Below are 19,689 nucleotides of genomic sequence, written 5' to 3'. Positions count from 1 at the left end.
CTGCTTAATAAAACAAGACTTGCCTCAGATGAGAGTTAATACATTTAAGTTTATAATGTTCTACCTAGCTTACATAAATGGCAAGCAAAGCACACCATCTAACCTCATCTCAAAGCAAATAAGCCATCCACCCATATCCTCCTGCTTGTTAAAGGGCAAGAGACAGGGTACATCCAGGACAAGCTGCCTATCTTTCACTCACCAATTAACCGGACCCATCCATATCTTTGGACTCTGGGAGAAAGCCAGAGTACCATGACATGGAAGCTCCACACACACAAAAAGCCCCAGGCAGGAGCTGAACCAAGGATCTTCTTGCTATGATGAAACAGTACTAACCGCCACAGCACCTTTAAAACAGCCATATTTACTCCAATTCAGAAAGGAACACTTTGGAAAGTCTGTCATAACGAAAAGGAAAGCTGGTAATTATTTACACTTAGAAGAACCTTTCAGCTTTAGTAAAATGAACACAGCACCTTAATTTCTAATGTCAGATAAGAGAGTTCAGACAATAACTATCAAGAGACAGGTCCATAGGACCTTCACATATACCTTCCACTCAATGAACGGATGTCTTTGTGAGTTCCTGTATATTAGCATGAGACCCGCTGCTCTGCACAAACATATACTTCTGTTCAGTATCAAATGTAAAACTCTGAGCATAGTGTGACCAGCCTGTCTGCTAGCATCTGAAACTGTGATTTTGCTAAGAGGTTTTCCTCTTAGGTACAGGTAGGTCTTTCCTCTTGTCTCTTGCACTGTTTACTAAGGTCGCCCCCCACATGGTGTTAAAGAGAGAGGCTCTTCAGGGAATACAGAAAAACAAGAACAAGAAATGCACCAGACATGACACTCCTCTAGTTACAGAGCCCTATACTATGTTTATTTAAAGGGAGGCCATAAAAAAGAGTACATATGTGTAATATATGGGCCGCTGTGTTGGTGGGAAATCATTTATATAGTTTCCAGCTTCGAAAAAGCATTTGCAAACTGGAACTCTGTCTTTGTAGTAACTGCTTGAATGACATAAACAACACAATTAGGTCATTCTAAAGATGTATTATTGGGGTGGCTGTAGAGTAAGTCAGTGACTAATCGGAAAGGTGGTGGTTCGGTGCCTAGCTTCTCCGGTCTGCATGCAAGATCCTGACCTCGTGTTGCTCTCTGATGTATCCATTGGTGTTTAAATATCAGATAGAAAGTACATAGTACTCGAGCGGTTATTTTGTGTTTAGTTTGTGTGTGCATGACATCATATGATGTCAATGATATCATATCACTAGCATCATCAAATGTCCTCATGGACTCCTGCTGTAGCAAGAGACTACCACAAGGTGGTTTTGACTAGTTTGGCAGGTGCACATCCCTCTCTCTGAGCGTGCTAAACCACAAGATGCAATCACAAAGCTTAAACTGTGAAAAATGAAACTCCATAGACTCGACTAGACTTCAGACTTTTATTCTACTGACCTTAACTGCACTGCATTTTTACCAAATGTAGGCTACTGTAGATGGCGCATGAATGGGAGTCTAGACAAGCATTGTGTCCTGGCCTTATAAATGCAGCTTCCAGTAAATGCGTAAATAAAGTGGTTTAAGAATAGCACAGAAGTCACGTTGTCCTCGCTGAACCCTCAGCTTTGTTTTTATTGCACTTCCTAACACTATTTCAAGCAAATCTCATGGTTTAATGCTTGTCATAATATGACTGGTTCATTTAGTTTCCAGGCTGGAGAGGGGGAGGGAGTGAGGACAGAGAAAGAAGAACTGAAGCTGTGTCCAAGTCTAAGTGATCTCTGCCAACATTTCTGCATGAACAAAGGCCAGTTCCAAAATGCACTCGTCTGTTTTGTTTGATTGCGCTTTGTAAACTCGTGTAAAAGTTTGTTTGGACACAGTGACAATGTGCTTCTCACATCAACTGAGAGGCTGAGGGAGGCAATTCAATTCAATTCAATGTTATTTATATGGTGCGAAATCACACCAGCTTCCTCAAGGTAATTAAGGCAAGGCTTAAAGCAAGGCAAGTGGCGTGAAAAACAAAATGGAAAAAGGCACGGAAAGGTAAGGGGTAGGGATGGGTACCGGTGTCCGGTGCCATCCTGACATAAACGGTAGTAACCAGACCGAAAAGCAGCGCACATTTCGGTGCTTTATTTCGGTGCTTTTTTTTCCTGAGCTGTGATACACTTCTAGCCAATCATTTTACGTTTCCGAGGATAGTAGGCGGGGCCAGGTACGTACGTTCTGTTAGAGCAGAGCTACAGATTAAAAATGTCCAAGGCGAAGCGGTCAAAAGTCTGGCTGTACTTCACAGCAAAATATGCAAACTAACAGCCTGCAACAAGTGCTTTAAGCTGATACTGTGATACTGTCAAAGGAGGTAACACCTCGAATCCGATGAAACACCTGGCGACGCATAGCGTTTTTTTTTAAAAGCCGAGAAATGCGCCGTATTTGATAGCTTGCTGCGAGACCTCACACCGTGCACGTCGGGTGGGTTGCCAGTTATCGGACCCGGAGCAACATCCCCCAAAAACCCGAAGAGGAGAGTCCTGGCCCCTAGCCCTGCCAGTGTAGCAGAAATGCTGACGGATGATGATGCAGCAGCAGCCGTTCTTCTCTGCGTGAGTAGCTTCATGTTGTTCGTGTGTAATTTACGTTGAGTAGGCTAACCACGTTATTACATTAATGCATGTAAGGTGAACTAGCAAACATCATCATAGTTACATGAGGCTGTCCTCTTGTTTGATGGCAGATACTCCCTTCACCCTGGCCACAAAGGCTAAAATGACCAAAGAAAAATTCAAATTCAAATTCAAATTTTATTTGTCACGTACACTAAACCCTAACCCTAACCCTAACCCCTAAAGTGGGAAACAGCTGAACATGAGAGGTTTTGGACAAAGTTTGTGTTTTTTCCATTGTTTAAGCCCTGCTTCCAGCCAAGAGTGATGCCATATATGCCACATAGCTGCAGAAAAGGCTAACATTGTTATCTTTTTACAAAAAAAAACAGCTGAACATGAGAGGTTTTTGGACCAATTTTGTGTTCTCCATTCTTTAAGCACCGGTTCGAGCACCGTTTAAGCACCGGCACCGTTTCAAAAGTACCGATTTGGCACCGGTATCGGATAAAACCTAAACGATACCCATCCCTAGTAAGGGGGGTAAAGCTTGTAATTCATAGTTGCGATACAGTCATGGGGAAAAGAAAGTACACTCTCATTCAGACAGCATTAAAAATATAAAAACCAGCGGGTACATAGTGGATCCTAAAATTATCTATTTGCCATCTATCAGCATCAATATATGTAACTGCTAATAATGTACGTCTTAAAATGTAAAGAAGAGATTGCGAGAAATACCGTTCAACTTGTAACATCCTAAGTTGCATTATTTGTCCACTAGAGGGCACTCTGCAGCTTCCTTCTTGGTAACGCGTGTGGAATGCTACAAACGTAACAACCTGCTCATCTGAACAGTCAGGCAAAGCGTAAACAAGTAAATAAATAACTACACATAATAACCGTTAGAGAAATTTGTTCATGTTTTGCATATCTAAATCAATCAGTATTCTGATTTAGAATATTGGCTTTTAAAGTTTGAATTTATTGGCATCAGTCTTCCTATATCAGTCGGGCAAAAGGAAACCACATATTAACCAAAACACCTCAAACCAACAGTCGAGCACAATGAGGATGATTTTGCCTTGATTTGAAGAACGGGATATCGGCACAATCCCGTTACTGAAACCTCTGTATACCAAAGTATTCTTAATGTGAAGCCAGCTAAAACTGGGCCAAAAAACATGACAATAATCCCAGGCATGCCATCCACATCAAATCTACAAGAATCACTGTGCAAAATAGTAATCAGATTACAGTAACGCGTTACTTGTAACGCGTTACTGTAATCTGATTACTTTTTTCAGGTAACTTGACCAACACTGCTCCTGACCCAGCGTTTTCAGTTCTTTGTGATCTTTGGATTATGTCAGGTTCATTTGTGATTTATTCTACGGTTCCTAGGTTTTGATCCCCTGCCCCTCATGTTTCTCTGTGCCTTCTGTTCTGTGTTTAATCTTCTCTGCCTGTATGTTTCCCCTGTGTTGTTGCCTATGTGAGTTATTGTGCTTTGCTCCCACTCCTTGTGTTTTCCTCTCCCCTTCGTGTATTTCTTCGTGTTCTCTCCCTCTCTCTCTCCAGGCTGTCTGTGTACTTCCCGTGTTACGTTTAAGGTCCACATCTTGGTGTCAGCGTTTCTAGTTTCGTGTCCTCCCCGTCCTGTCAAGTGTAATTGTTCTCAGCTGTGTTCCCTGTGTGCTTCCACTTCCCTCATTACCTCCTGTGTATTTATGTCAGAGTCTCCCTCTGTTCCGTGTCGCGTCGCCCCTCATGGCTGTTTCCCTGTGTTTCCTCGCGGTTCAGTTACTCATTTCCCAGCTTGGTTTAGTTCTGTTTTCCCCGTTCTCCTGCAACAAAGCAGTGCTTTTGAGTTTATTCCTCGTGTCTCAGTGAGTTTGCGTTTGGGTCCAATCCCTGCCTGCACACAGCTGGAACATGACAGTTCCCAGGTCACTGGGATAGGCTTCAGCTCCCCTGCGACTCTGACAAGGATAAGCGCAAGAGAATGGGTTCATCTCTCCAATGAGGTATCTTCCAAAGTCTGTTTATTCTCTTTTGCTGGGCAATATGTGCACTGTTAAACTTTGGAAGATGCCCAGAAAGACTTTCACAGCCCAGCCTTATAAATGACTATGTACAAGTACTTTTTTACTGTGGTGCATTTCTGTGTCTTATCTGTTGGTGCAGATATTCCACCAACAGCATCTGTTCCATACATTGGAAGTTGCATGCAAGTTTGTGTTTCCCCATGCAGACCTTGTCTTTTACATGTTGGACTGCTCTGTGACACACTGTCTCTGATGACTGCCCCACTGTGCAGTCACCTCTCAGATCTCCACATGAAATAAAAAGAACTTGTCGGAACAAAAATAAACTGAAGCGAGAGCGCCAGACATTCACAGAGGGCACCGAACCATCGACACATTGAGGCCAGCTGCGTCTAAGCCAAAGCCAAATAAATAAAGTCAAAAGAAGAAAGGAGCTGAACAGGATCACTCTTTAATCAGAACAAAATTAAGCAATCTTAAATCAATTAGAGCTCGACTCGTTGACACGGTGCATCTGGAAGACTTCCTGCAGACTCGCACACGTCTGTTGCCCTTTTTCTTTTTTCTTGGCTCACTTTTTCAAAGTGCAGTTTGTCATCCCAGGCTTCTTCAAAACACCACAAGTTTCTGAGGTTTCTGAATGTCATTCTTTGGGTCTATTAAAAACCACGAGTCGTTATTGTTTTCCACAGGCAGGCCCAGAGAGTGTGAGAAAAATGAGAAATAAATTGAGAGTGAACTTTGAAACAAACAAGCTGGATAAAAATGTTGTTTTCATATTATTCTGTTGCCCTGTGATGGTGACCAAACACCGCAGTCAACTTACCACTTCCCCGTCAGCTTTGATCATCGGCAACCTCTCCTGCTGCGAAACCACACAACCTGAACCCGAAGCTGATCGGACCTGAAGACATATGTGTCGCAGCAATCGACATTATTCGCCAAGCTATGATTAATGAGTCAGAAAGCAGAGCAGTGCCTGTTAGCGACTCTTTCACCAGTCATGGAAGACATATGACTTTAATGTACAACATCTTTGCACTTATCACAGCTGATTCAACCCACAGCACTGACATACGATGTTATGACAACTTGTAATATGAGAGCCAAGACACTATCTGTCTATGAATCAATAGTGTTCATATACAAAACGAGTGTGCAACACATTTTCTATACAGTAAATGTGCTGAATGAGACACTGGAGAGTGAGACATTATAACAAATACTGCCGTTCTGGTTGATGGGCAGCACGAAGAACAAGACTGGAGCTCGGCTTTAACTGCGGTTTGATGTTAGGCCAACACGTCACTCTCCGAAAGTTCTGTTTATAGGGTTACCATGCATCACAGGGCACTATTTATCTCTTTAGCTAGCGACGACAGTAAACACGAAGCATCAGAGAGTCTCCATGAGTCAATACACAGGAACGTAAGCTGCAGTGTCATATATCTTCTCAAAGTGGGCTTAATGTAGATGGATTCTATGTAACACACATCATATCTGAAGTATAAGCTAATCTTCTGGATCTTCGGTGGCCAAACAATGCTGTTCCCTTTTGGCTTTATGAGTTTTCAAATGGAAAATTCAAGGACCGCATTCCAAAATGAGATATTGTCCCACATTTGCAAAAACATCTGGGATCAGAGTAAGCCACACATCACAGGGCTACTACTACACATGTGAGTAATCCCAACACCTCTGCCCACGAACTGACTGGATTTGTCTCGTTTGAATTCCTTGTTTTCAGCTGAACTTTAGGGAATAAAAAAGTTCAACAGAGGTCATACAGAAATGGCAAAACCACCAGGTGGGTAAAATAAATGGCAGCAGCCCAAAACAACATCCTTCCATCTTGCAAATTTAGTAAATTATTTTCTGTTTCATGTTTAATTGCTGAAGACGCGTCTAATTCTATGAATATACCAGTGGCAGACCACAATAGATACCATTTGTTGTTAGATAGTTTTTTAATGAGCAAACCATTTATAGAAACAATTAAGACATAAAAGATCTAAGAACAATTTCATAGTAAGTTATACACTTAATTTACTGTAGTCGCATTACAAATGACAGATCATTGGAAAGGCACACGAACTGCAGATTAGAAAATCCATTTGACATTTTTATATTCTGTGTAGCAATGGTGACATCACCACAAAGGACATAACACTGCATTAAAAAGAAGCTAACTTCACTGCAACCTTCACATTTCTGAAGGTCTTGCCTCTCGTCCATACATTTAACCCCAACGGTCGAAAATGTTCCAATTCAGAGAAACATTTTCATGGGCGTGACTGGTTTCTTTGGTTTCTCCATTTAAAAACAACAAACCTTTACCATCGATCACGTCCCCCACTGAGCCACTTCAGGGTGCCGCAGTAGTTTCCTAATTTATTTTCACTTTGTACGCATCTGGCAGGGAGACAAATACTGTCATTACACACCTTTGGGGTCATTTGTATATCATGGTGTTTGGGATTATTGCCCAAACATCAAAGTCCTGGTGAATGATGGGACGCGCTGAATATTTCTGTTTGTCTGTCTCAGTTGTATTCTCTTTGCTAAAGATGTGGAACAGCGTCACATGAAAATGGGTCTGCATTTTGAAAATATGACTTTTAGTTTGAACAGTGTTTGTGTAGTAACGCTATATTTGCTTCTTCAACGAACAGAAGAACATTTCCTTATCCTCCTTTTAGCTGTAACAGGTGGCAACATGAGGGAGTAGATGGGTAACAATTAACAAACTCTCTCTCTACAGATTTATACTAAATGCAGAGAATGCCTTTTATTGTCACTACATGTGTACAATCAGACACAGAGATACAGAGATCTCCTGCTCAGTGCAGACATGGGCTGAGGTGCACAGTTCTACAGCACATATGAACAGTGTTCAGAAATATCCAATGTACAAATATACAAAAGAAAAACCTAGATACATACCTTTAAATACAGGCATGTATTCAGGTATACTTATAGCTGTTAGCATAGCTGTTTCTGTTCACATTTGTAGCTGCTGATGTGTTATAAGACAAAGGTCAGCAAACAGAAAGATTTCGAAACATGCTAAAAACATGACAGAGAAAGATGGGAGGATAAAAAGAGCATGTCACAGATCAACAGAGGAAGCACTGGGCGAAGAGATGGAGGTGAAGAAAAACTCAAATAATAGAGTGAGAGAGGACTGTGAGGCAGAGATACTGGGCACCACCAGAGAACATGCTTTCAAAATAAAGGCATGGAATATTTATGGACAGGAGAATAAAAAGAGGGGAAAATGGCTAATCAACAAGAACAGAGAACTGAATGACAAATGCCAAAATACAGAGAAAAGGACAGGAATGCAGAAATTAGGAAAGGCAAACAAGTAGCTGGTAGCGGTCTGACTGTGATCACACACATCTTGCATCTGATTTCACACTTTACTGCCTCGTTTGAACTCAGTAACCTGGTTTTAATTAGCAGCAGTTCATAACAGCCAGTTTCAGTCACCATCTAATAAAACAAGTCTCGCACTGATTTCCTGTCACTGGGCTGCAAAGAGCGACCGATGACAGTTCCCACAGCAGTCAGTTGGTATCACTTGAATTAGTGGCACAAACACGTGCGGTGAAATGCCACGAACCACATGCCCTCTTTTTAAGGACGACGCAACGGCTAACCAAGCTAGCGGCACAGGATGACAAGCCAGCAGAAAATAAACAACACAAAACACAGCAACACATAATTATGGTGACAGCTTCCCACCAACCCACTGCTCCACATGTAAAACTGCCATGTTCTCAGGGAAAATCTCTTTAACAAGCAGGGCTGCTGCCATTATGTCTCTCAGCCAGTCACATTTAACACATTTCGAAAGAGTTCAAGTCTAAAACCCGAAGAAACTCGTGAGAATCGATTGAAATGCAGTTCCTTTAATGACCACTAGATGCTGACTTATAATGAATTAAAAGGAATATAGAATAAGAATAGCTCGTGCAAGCACAGCGCGCCCTCTTAGTGTTAAATGACAAGACAATGAGGGGAGAAAAACAATGAAAACTTGGAAAGGTGTAAAGTTCTGTAGTGTGAAGAAACCTTTAGCGTGTTAGCAAGGAAGCCTGATGATGATGGAGAGGGGAAGTCCTGTTTCAAACAAGTGCAGGCTGCACCAGCACTGTCTGGGAAATCAGTTAGTTCAATGAAAGTACTGCATTTAACTGCATAAACATTTAATATTTACAATTGATAGAGCTGGTCGTCAGCAGCGTTGGTCAAGTTACTTGAAAAAAGTAATCAGTAACTAATTACTGATTACTTCCCCAAAAAAGTAATCCCGTTACTTTACTGATTACTTATTTTCAAAAGTAATTAATTACTTAGTTACTTTTTAAAAACACGATTTACAACCTGAAGAGGTGATAAAGCGATAGATCTGTCACGGTCCCCGTGTCTCTCTGGTTGGCCCACGCTGGCTACAGGTTTTGTTGTTGTTAGTTTTAGTTTTTTGTCTCTCCTCCTCCTCTCTGCCTGGGTGGAGCTCATTACGGGCTCTCACTCTTGGCCCACGCACCCCTGTGGATGGTGTCCACCTGCGGCTGATCTGGCTGATTTCCCCAGCTGCTATTTAAGGCAGTGGCACAGAGCAGCTCACCGCTGGAACGTCGAACCACCTGAGTTCGTGCTCGCGGCATATTCAAAGAAGAATCGCTTACATGTGTTTTATGTTGTGGAACTAACCTTGACCTTCTGTCTGTAGATTCTGGACCGAATCACCGGACCTGTCCAAGTGGGGCAGTGTGTGGAGTGTTGGAGCGAGTGCGGCTGAAGAGGAGTGCGTGTGTGCGGAGGAGCGGTGGCGGTGACTGAGTGGAAGAGGAAGCGTGTGTGTGGATTCCCCCCCCCCCTTCTCTCCCTGGAGCCCTGGACCCCCTCCCAACTCACTGTACATATATTTTGCACTAAGGTGATCCCTATTGTAAATAAATCCCCTTTTTGTTTCCTTGAAAGAACTGTCTGCGCGTGGGTCCATTCAGTAGCCATGACAGAATCTTTCAGCCCAATTCTACTTTTTCTGCATAATCCATCATACAAAATGTGATCAAATGGAAAAGTCTCTTTTTAAAACTTGTTTTATTAGTTTTAATCTTTTAACTTTATGCATCAAGCAAAAATTTAATTATCTGCAACATTCTCTGACTGGAAGAAATTAGTTTAACATTTAAACCTATTTTCTGCACATTCCAGCACATAAAATAAAATATTTTGTGTGTTTACACTCAGTCTTTCAAATAGATGCAAGTAAAACACAGCAGAAAATAAATAAAGTCAAAGACTCAGCGGTCCTGTTGCTCTATTTTCACCTGTAAAGCAGGAGTGGGGTAGGCGGAGGTTTACCCTGGTGCAGGTGTGCCGCGGTCAGTGGAAGAATCCGCGAGTTTCTCTGTGAGTTTCCCATTACGTCGTAGCTACTCGGTGCTTGTTGGAAGTTTAGGGGTTTTTGGCTGTAAAAAGAAGTTTTCTTCCCACGCACAGCGGACACTAATGTTTTTGTCACTTTTTATGGAATCAAACTCAAAGTAAGGTCAGTGCTTCCACGCTTTAAACGCTGCACGCTCATACTCTCTCTGCACTCGATATGTGATCCATTGTTGATCTGCACACAGCTGTTGTCACGAACGTCGCACTCGCTTACGTCACTGTCATGAGACACTCTCGCAAAAAAATCACGGTTTTAGTAACGCAGTAATGCAGCGTTCCTACGGGAAAGTAACGGTAATTAATTACCGTTTTTGCAATAGTAATCCCTTACTTTACTCGTTACTTTAAAAAAGTAATCAGATTACAGTCAGAGACAGCCACACAGTGAGTATAGAGTATGATCTGAGCTAACTTACAGACATATGATAGATGTGGGTGATCACAAACACTACAAAACAAACCAGGAAGTCAACTGAAGCATCAACCTTTCATCATAAGGCTGTTTTGTTCTTAGTTTCTGAAAATTGATCAACTTTCCTCTCTTTAATAAAAAAGGAGAAGAACTAAACGAATCGCCTTACATTAAAAATATTTAGCAGGGAGTTATTATTAATAAAAAAAAAGGTGTGTCATGTGTTTGGTAGTGCAGTCAATGTTAAGAATGTAGCTCAATAGACAGCGTAGTTAATAATGCCTTTGACCATGTTTGTGCATGAAATTAAATTCTAATGGCAAACCTTCAACTTTAGCTTTAACTCTGCTCTATATCAGCTGTCTGCGAGTCATTCCTGTGAGGTGAATCCACAATTCAGCAGCTAGTCTCCACTGGCAGCTGCTGCCTTAGCAATCAATCTCTTACCTAGTCTCTCTAAAAGTTTAAAGAATGAGTTACAACACTTTCAAATGCCAAACATATCCCAGCAAAGACACACGAGCATCTGGAACGACTGTTCTTATGTTTCTGACGTTACTTTGTGGTCGTCAGTCAGCAGCACAGGACCGATGAGATAAAGTGTGTTTGAGCACATCCACGCAGTCCTGCATGTTACACGGGGCAGGAGAAAAAAACACAGAAGTCTAGCTGACTGCAAGTGGATAACAGAGCACTCGGCCTAAATGGTCTGATCTGTCAGTACTAAAGCACAGCCAGATATCTGCAGGAGAACTCTTCAACCCTGAGCGCCTCCCTGCAGTACACAGAAAAGAGCATAAAACAGCACAAATCATGGAAACCCTCCAACTGATGACAGAGCGACTATGCGAGCAAGGCGTCCTGAGCCAGACAGGTTTAATAGGTACAAGGACAAAAGTGCACACACTTAAACACACATACTCGTTTTTATATCTTAGTGTGGACATCTCATTGACATAGCCAGAAATAAATGTCTAAACCTAATGTCTATGTCTAAACATGTACACACACACACACACAGATATATAGATTACCCATCATCACTAAATGTGCACGCAGTATGCAGACACATACAAAATACTCAAGATGTTCGCATTTTGAACAAAGCTTAGTTATTTTGCAAAACACCACAAATGTCATTGAGGTTTGTATCCTGTTATAAGAGATGCACACGAAGGGGAATAATGCATTGAAAAATTGAGTTACCCAGACAGTTGTGTCCATCGTGGGCCAGCATGAATCCATCGTAGCACATGCACCTGTAGTTGCCTGGTATGTTGATGCATTCGTGGACACAGCCCCCATTGTAGTCATTCTCACATTCGTCCATGTCTGATGAAGACCAGAGGGCAAAGGTTAGTAATCATGCCGGCCTAAATGGTGTCAAATGAATTACAGAGCTGACGTAGCAGTTGAGTCATTAAAGCCCGGTTTCAGCGGTGTAGGCAGTCGCTCTTAACTGAAGTAAATTGAGAATAAACCTTTTTTTTTCTATATACTGTAGAAGTAAACGTGAAAATGACCACTTTAATGAACTAAATATTGCTGTTTGAGGGGAAATGCAGAGGGTATTTTTATTAGCACTGTGAGTCAAGTTTCAAATTTGCTTTCCATTTGGTAGCTCTGATCAATGACTCAATGCACTCTGTGTACTTAAAATCTAATAAGCTTTGTGAGTGGGCTCTCGCTCACTGCCACACCTCTTCACACAGTCTGGATGAAACTGGAACCCTTGAAACCTGAAGGCTGAATCAAGTCTGTGCATCGGTCACAGATGCTAAATGAAGTTACAGGTAACAGTATTGTATGTAAATATGTTAAAGGTGCTATGCATAGGAATACAATTTCACCATCACTGCCCTAGAGTGGATTTCCCTGGCGTGACATATCAAGTGTTCAGCTTGAGTAAAATTGTCTCGGACAGAAACAAATGAGAGTAAAGACACCAAAACAACACACAATGACAGCAAACACACATTAGAGAGGCACTCTAATGTCTGTTGTTTGATACAGTGATTAAAACGACACACACACACGTCACCATAAAAGTCTGTTCCTGCTGGTTTCTTAGGTAGCAGGAAATCCATCAACCCTGATGAGTGCCATCCTTCGAGAGTAACCCCTGAAACATCACAGTACAGCTCAGGAAGGGAGTAGTTGGTTGGGGGATGTCAGTGAGTGTTTATTCATCTGGGGATAACCACCCACCTCCATGCTGAGCCAGCAGAGGTTTTCATCGGAGCAGCTTGCAAGTGGTTGCCATGCAGAGCCACTTAAACAAACAGTCCTCCCCCTCCGTGTGAACAGCAGGAGATCTGCCGTGCAGTAGAGGAAGACCTAAGCCCAGGTCCTCCTGCTCTGTCTGTGCGACGGCTGATGCAGCACAGGTATACGTGCACTCTGATTCAGGCTGACGTCTGTGCACCTTCTCTTCCTTGAGCCAAGTAGGATGCCGCCTGGATGGGTTAGTCAAAGTCATGTGCAGCCTTTCATTCTTCTTTCCTGGCTTCCTGTGTCCCAAACTCTCTCCCTTTTTATCTCGTCTCATTTTGCTCTGCTCCACACATCTGCTGTATTATCTGCCTGTCTATCTGCCTACAGTTCATCTGACAGGTTGTATACATGAAAACAATTTAAGAGTAAATTCACTGGAAAGAACCTCATCCGTGCACCTTGCCCGATGGCCTGATGACTCAATGAAAAGAGTTTTGTGCAACTCTGAGCTCGAACTCTGTGAGCTGTGAGTTACTCCTCATCCTGTTTTCCACAGATGAGGAGACATACTAAACCCTTTAGTCCTTTACTTCTGTGGCTAAAACAGATCTCCAGAGACTCTTGCAACAGCCTCGCATATGAGTGCAGTCAGCAACAGCACACAGTAATAGTTGACATGCAGTGACGTGGAACCGGCAACACGACACATTACAGTAAATCAGAGAGATGCACCTAAAAACGTCCACATTTATCCTGCATGCAGGAAATGCTGTACATGTGCATTTTCACAAGTAAAAGAAAGAAGGACAAATCGTAAAAATGAAACCCTCAGCCATTCACTTCCTTTCACAAGAGTGATGTTGTGATGTTGGCTCAAGCGACCGCTTTGAAGAGTCAGACAGACATAAACATAAAGGATCCTCATCAGAGAGGTTTTACTTAATGGTTTGAAAACAATTATGACTGCCACGATCTCCACCATGAAGCATCACAGACATGTTTACCGGAAGCCAATTATGCAGACTAACACACACAAGGGCATTTTAATTCGCTTTGTTTGATCTCTGACAAAACAAGCCCATATTGTGTGTAGGTCATGGACCGCTCCAATGTGATTGTGATTATATGAGAAGATTAATATCACTGCCTAACATTCAGTCCTGTTATAGGAAAAGGTAACCAGAGCCCTGTTTAAAAACTTTAAAGTGACCCAAGTACTTTAATTGAGCTATACGTGAGCACCAGCAGATTGAGTTCATTTTAAAATGAAAGAAAATGTAACAAAAAATGGGGAAAAAATCACTCATTTAAAGAGCATGAGCTTTGTGTATACAAGCTCCTCACGGCCATCACTGGCTCATCCTAAAAGGCATTTGCAACTAATTACGCTGAGCTTGAATGGGCGTCTGTTTGGGGAAAGGTTGTTTGGACACTTTGCTGTGCTGCCAGCTCAGATGGTGTGGTTCAACACGATGTGGCACCTCCTTTGTCGTCTGCTTTTCATCTGTCAGAGACAAAGGGGAAGGTAAGGGCTACAACTAACGTTGCATATAGGGAGAAACAGCCTCAGCGCTGCGTGTGAGTGAAAAGCTGCGGGTGACTAATTGGTGTCTGTACTGTTTCAAACAGCCGGACCGAGTCTGTATCGTGGATTATGTTAAGATGGCCATATTTGAATACACGTCTTTATGGGCTTTTAAAAGCGCAGTATGCAATATCTGATGGGCATAATGACACAAAGTAAAGTGGCAGGAGCAGGAGCTGCAATCGTTTCTCATTCACTCTTGTTGATAATTAAGGTTGAGTTTATGTTTCCAATCTAGTTAAATAGATGCAAATAATGCAGAACATCATGCACAATGCTAGCTTACCATTATAACTTGAGTCAACTACACATGCAGATGCTGTGCTGACAGATGTGGGGGAGCCCGGGACTCGTACCTGCTGCCAAACTGAGCTTATTAAAAGAAACACTACAAACGCTCACAAAGCAGTGTACACAAGTGGGTAAAATAAATAAAAGCATCAAGCGACGTAATAGCCAATAAAAGGGTACAATAAGACATAATACTATAAACAGGTAGTTTTAAAATGCATAAATAATAAATAAATAAACATTTTCAACACTAAGCTTGTTTAAACAATTAACTTTTCAGCTATTTTTTTAAAGAATCTACAGAGTCAGCAAAATGTAAAATGTTCCACAGCCACAGCCTCCACAGAAGGGATCTGTTGCCTGTACTCTTTAGTCTCGTACAGGGAACAACTAACTGAATCTGAGCCTGTGAATGAAGAAGCAGTAGCTGAGATAATCTGGAGCCTAGTGCTCTAATTAACACAAGAGACAACGATTTTATATGTGAGTCAAAGTGCAGAGAAGAATCAAATATTTATACAGCAACAAATCACAACAACAGCCATTTCAAGGTGCTTTATATTGTAATGTAGACCCTACAATAACACACACAGAGAAAACCCAACAATCATATGACCCCCTTTGAACAGCACTTTGGCGACAGTGGGAAGGAAAAACTCCCTTTTAACAGGAAGAAACCTCTGACAGAACCAGGCTCTGCTGTGATTGGTTGGGGTGAGAGAAGGAAGACAGGATTTATATAACAAGATTTCAAATGCAGGACTTAGCAGTCTTGCAAAAAGACTCAAGAGCCCGACTGTAACTCAGGAGGAGCAATAATCTCAGTCTTATTGGTATTTTTTTTTAAAAAAGGGTAATTGTTGGGTTTCTTTAGTAACCTGAGTCAAGCAGTGGCCGTAGACATGAGGGTTAGAAGACATATGCAGCTGAATATCATCGGCATTAAAATGATAAGGAATGCCATTAAAAGATTGAAGAATGCTAGCTAAAGGAAGCATGTAAGAAGGAAATAAGACATCAAAGGTTGCACTGAGATCAAGCAGAATGATTATAGATTATAGAACAACTCTCTGCATCAGACGCCAATGTAGGACCAAAGCTGGTGCGAGTCCCAGACAGGACAGACGGCTAATATGTCTAAGGATAAAGGTTTCATTTCACTGGAGAGGATAAGCGGAAGTGAATGGATGGAAGTCCATCACCTTTTTTACAAACTGATTAAGAAATGTGTTAAAAGCGTCATCAGCATGTAACACAGCATGTTGAGTTGTAGAAGAAACACCTTTGATAGTAGCATATAAATCCTTGGATTATTCTTATGACAATTTATGCGATTGTGGAAATAAAAGTATCTAGCCTCTTTCATGCATCATTATAAGAGTGAAGGCCGTGAGTTTGATTATTTAACCAGAGTGAGTGGGAACTGACAGCTGGATAGTTTGTAAGAAGTTAACAAGGAGCTCCACATTATCAAAAAGAAGAAAACAGTTATCGATAAAGTGGCTGCGCTAAAGACAAACTTCAGAAAAAGACTCTGAGTTACAGGAAACATTAAAGGAGACTGACTTATGGTCACTGAGAACAACTTCACTTATGTTCACACGGTCAATAGTAACGCCATGAGTGAAGACAGAGTCCAAAGTATGACTGGCAACATCACTACCCCCAGATACATGCTGAGCAAAGTTCAGAGTGCATGACGCTCAGGAACTCCTCAGTACTCTCTGATGTATGTTAAAGTTCACTTTTTACTGTTTAGTCTTTTTCTTTATAATCGTATGGGGGGCATATGTCAGACGTACGTTTTAGAAAAACCAGCACAGCTATTTACAATAAACATTCAGAACTTGACAGTCTTGACACATTTAGAGTCTCACAAAAAATGCTTTTCCATGATCATCAGTCAAAAAACAAAGAAACTGTTTTACCAAACTAACAGATATATTATATTTTTATTTTATTGTTTTGCTTAGCCACAGAAACCCATGCTAATGCCGAGGAGGCTTGGAACTCTGCAGTTATTGCAGTCAGCACTCGGCCACCTGTGACTGCACGCGGTCAGTGATGCTGGTTTAGCTCAGTGAGTGAGCAGGTGACCATATGCCGTATGGCTGGACAGCAGTAGGCCCAGGTTTGAGTCTGACCTGCAGCCCTTTGCTGCATATGTTCCCCCGTCTATCTGCACTGTCTGTATCCATAAAAGGCCAAAAGAACTGTGTGTGCTGTGATTCCTAAACACTTCCTTCTGTAACGTCATTTTCTGTTTCACCAAGATGCTTAAACTGGTCTATAATATAAAATCATATATACACATTAGTGTGGTTTGAGTTAGTGCTGAACCATGCTTGTCATCGTGGTAATAATCAGTGGGCTACAAGAGGCAGTGGTACAGTTCATAGAATAAACACACATACTGAGACAGTATGAAGAAATGCCAGCTAGCAGCAATGAACAATAGAAAAGTGCAAGTAAACAAAAGTCAAGCCACAGTCGCTTTTGTGACACTTTTGGCTCCCTGTGGGCAGCTGTGGCTCAGGTGGAAGAGCAGATTACCAGCCAATTAGAAGGTCAGTGGATCAGGCCCGGACTCCTTCGGTTGAAGCATCCTTGGGCACAGAACTCGGATTTCCCCCAATGCGTCGATTGGAATGTGAGGGTGTGTACAACTGTTAGAAAGCACTTAGGCACAGATACACACTGTATGATTGTGTGTGATTGAGTGAATGAGACTTGCAGCAGAGAGCTCTGAGTGCTCAGTTGGCACTCAAAGGTGGGATGTAAGTGCCAGTCCTTTTGTCAGTTACACAACTGAATCATATGTTCAAAACAAGCTCCTTCAGTTTGCCACATTCAACAAAGAAGCATCAAAGAGACGAGCAGTCTGTGCTCATGTTTCCTGGAACAAACTATTTGAAACAATGGATGCATAACAGTCCACACAATTCAACTAATTCGTGGCAACTTTTCTGAACTTCTGCTTATTGCGTAAGCGTTAAGTGCTCATATGTTTGTTTGACAGAGAGATTAGAGGGAGGTGGGGAGCTGTGTAGAAGGAGGAGGAAGGCATTTCACTGGATCTACTTTGCCTCAAACAGTGCCACTTCCTGCCCCTGAGCTGTTGCTGACATCTGACAGCAGTGCCCCAACACTGACTCAGTGGCTGCTGCTTCCGCTCACATGCACGCATTTTCTAATTACTAGAGAAATGTTTATGCTCCACGTCTCATCAAGTGAATTAGGCGCCTTTGCTGATGGACCTACACCCCCACTCCCACACTGGAATTATATTCTGAAGGGCACAGGGAGTAAATGAGAAAGGGGGAGGATGCAGCTTTCCTTTCAGGTAGGATACTGGCCTCTGAAGGTTTCTAGTGTCTGGATTCTAAGTTGAATAATTACATGCTCTGTTTACTGAATACCAATGCTATTTTATGGCAGGAATTAATAAATAGGTCAATCAGAGGTTACTTTACTTCAGAATGCATTTTTCTGATAACTTTTTATTTTTACTTCCTACATTTTAGCACAAACATGTATAAATGGACGGGTTGTTATATAGTGCTCTTCTACTCTGAGGACTTAAAGCACTTACACAACTTGCCTCTTTTGCTATCTAACACTCAGATGGATGCGTGGGAGTATATTGCCCGAGCAACTTGGGATTAGTATCATGCCCAAAGATATTTGGTATGCAGACGGGCTGCTCCAGTGTCCATACCAAACATCAGTAACCTTGTAATGCCCTGCTTTAGCTCCTGAGCTATAGCCACCCCAGTCTGTGGGTTCTCCTCCCTACATTTTCAAAACACATTCACTACTTTAGGTTTCATTGAAATTTGAATTTCACAGCACTGCACACCTTCAAATGTCCTAAATAGAGGGAACAATAGCACATTACAGACAGTCTTATTGGTGTATCCATCACTGTGGCATACAAAGTAATAGTTGCAGTTCTACACACGTCTCTGCAGTTTCTCTCGTCCTGTGATTCCCTCAAACTCCAATCCCCACACCATCAAAATAAAAAATACAAACAGCAAGAAATTTAAAATAAAAAAAAATAAAAAGAATTAACCATAAATAAGAAGGATGTAACACTCTCAACCCATAGCTGGACTGGCCATCGGGCATACCGGACATTTGCCCGGTGGGCCGATGGTGATTTTTCGTTTTTATGGGCCGATGATTTTTATTTATTTATTTTTTATGACAGTATAAACAATGAGACGTGGTGGATTGGCCAGATGCTGGCCGATGTGTAAAAATAACTCCGTTGTTTGGTGGTGGCATCACGGAGCTTCCACAGAGGCCAGCAGGTGGATGAGGGAAGGGGAGGCAGGAGGAGAGACCCGAGGCGGACGCCGGTCAGAGTGTCAGGTGAACTGAACTTCAGGTAAGAAGTTATGACCTGCAGTCTATCTGGGTCAGATATGAACCAAGCCTCGCCTCTGTCAGTGCGCCCCAGGGTGGCTGTGGCAACAATGTAGCTGCCATCACCAGTGTGTGAATGTGTGTGTGAATGGGTGGATGACTGGATGTGTAAAGTGTTTTGGGGTCCTTAGGGACTAATAAAGCGCTATACTAATACAGACCACTTACCTTTTTTTTTTCAAGATTAGGTGGAGTTTATTTTCGTTGTGCTGAGTTTTTACTGTCAGTACAATAACTCGTACTGCATACTAGCTAGCATGACGGAGTTTCTACAGCTGGGTGGGTGCTCTGATGATGTTGAACTTTATTTTATTCATAAGGTTAGTTAGTAGAGTTTCCAACCGTCCCCTAAAAAACTGAATCGTCTCGTATTCAGAGAAAATATTACGCGTTTCGTGTTGAGCTGAAAAGGAATACAGTTTATCCCGGACTTCTGCTACAATGAAAAAGACAAAAAGGTGGATTTATTCTGTGTCTTTACACTGTCAGCTGCCTCTTCTTCTCTCATTCAATCATGAAACTGATCAATGATCAGCTGATCGTCTCTCTTGTTTATTTATCTCCCACTTTGCGCCAGAAACAGGAAACCAGCAGATGTCGCGCTAAACAACAGCAGCA

The 19,689-nt window shown here is 42.0% G+C and overlaps 1 protein-coding gene across 2 annotated transcripts in view; it reads right to left on the bottom strand.

The window, feature by feature from the left end:
- Nucleotides 1-19,689, bottom strand: part of scube1 (signal peptide, CUB domain, EGF-like 1) — a 115,564-nt gene that overhangs the window by 79,443 nt on the left and 16,432 nt on the right. For both annotated transcript variants that reach the window (XM_005742638.1, XM_005742639.1), the window contains exon 3: nt 11,757-11,882. In XM_005742638.1, coding sequence (XP_005742695.1) covers nt 11,757-11,882 — 126 coding nt within the window. The remainder of the gene's footprint in view (nt 1-11,756; nt 11,883-19,689) is intronic.

The sequence above is a fragment of the Pundamilia nyererei genome, unplaced genomic scaffold (assembly GCF_000239375.1).
Source record: "Pundamilia nyererei isolate P.nyererei 1_Seehausen unplaced genomic scaffold, PunNye1.0 scaffold00122, whole genome shotgun sequence".
NCBI lineage: Eukaryota > Metazoa > Chordata > Actinopteri > Cichliformes > Cichlidae > Pundamilia > Pundamilia nyererei.
The sequence above is the reverse complement of the archived record's forward strand: the minus strand, read 5'-3'. Positions and strand labels throughout refer to the sequence as shown.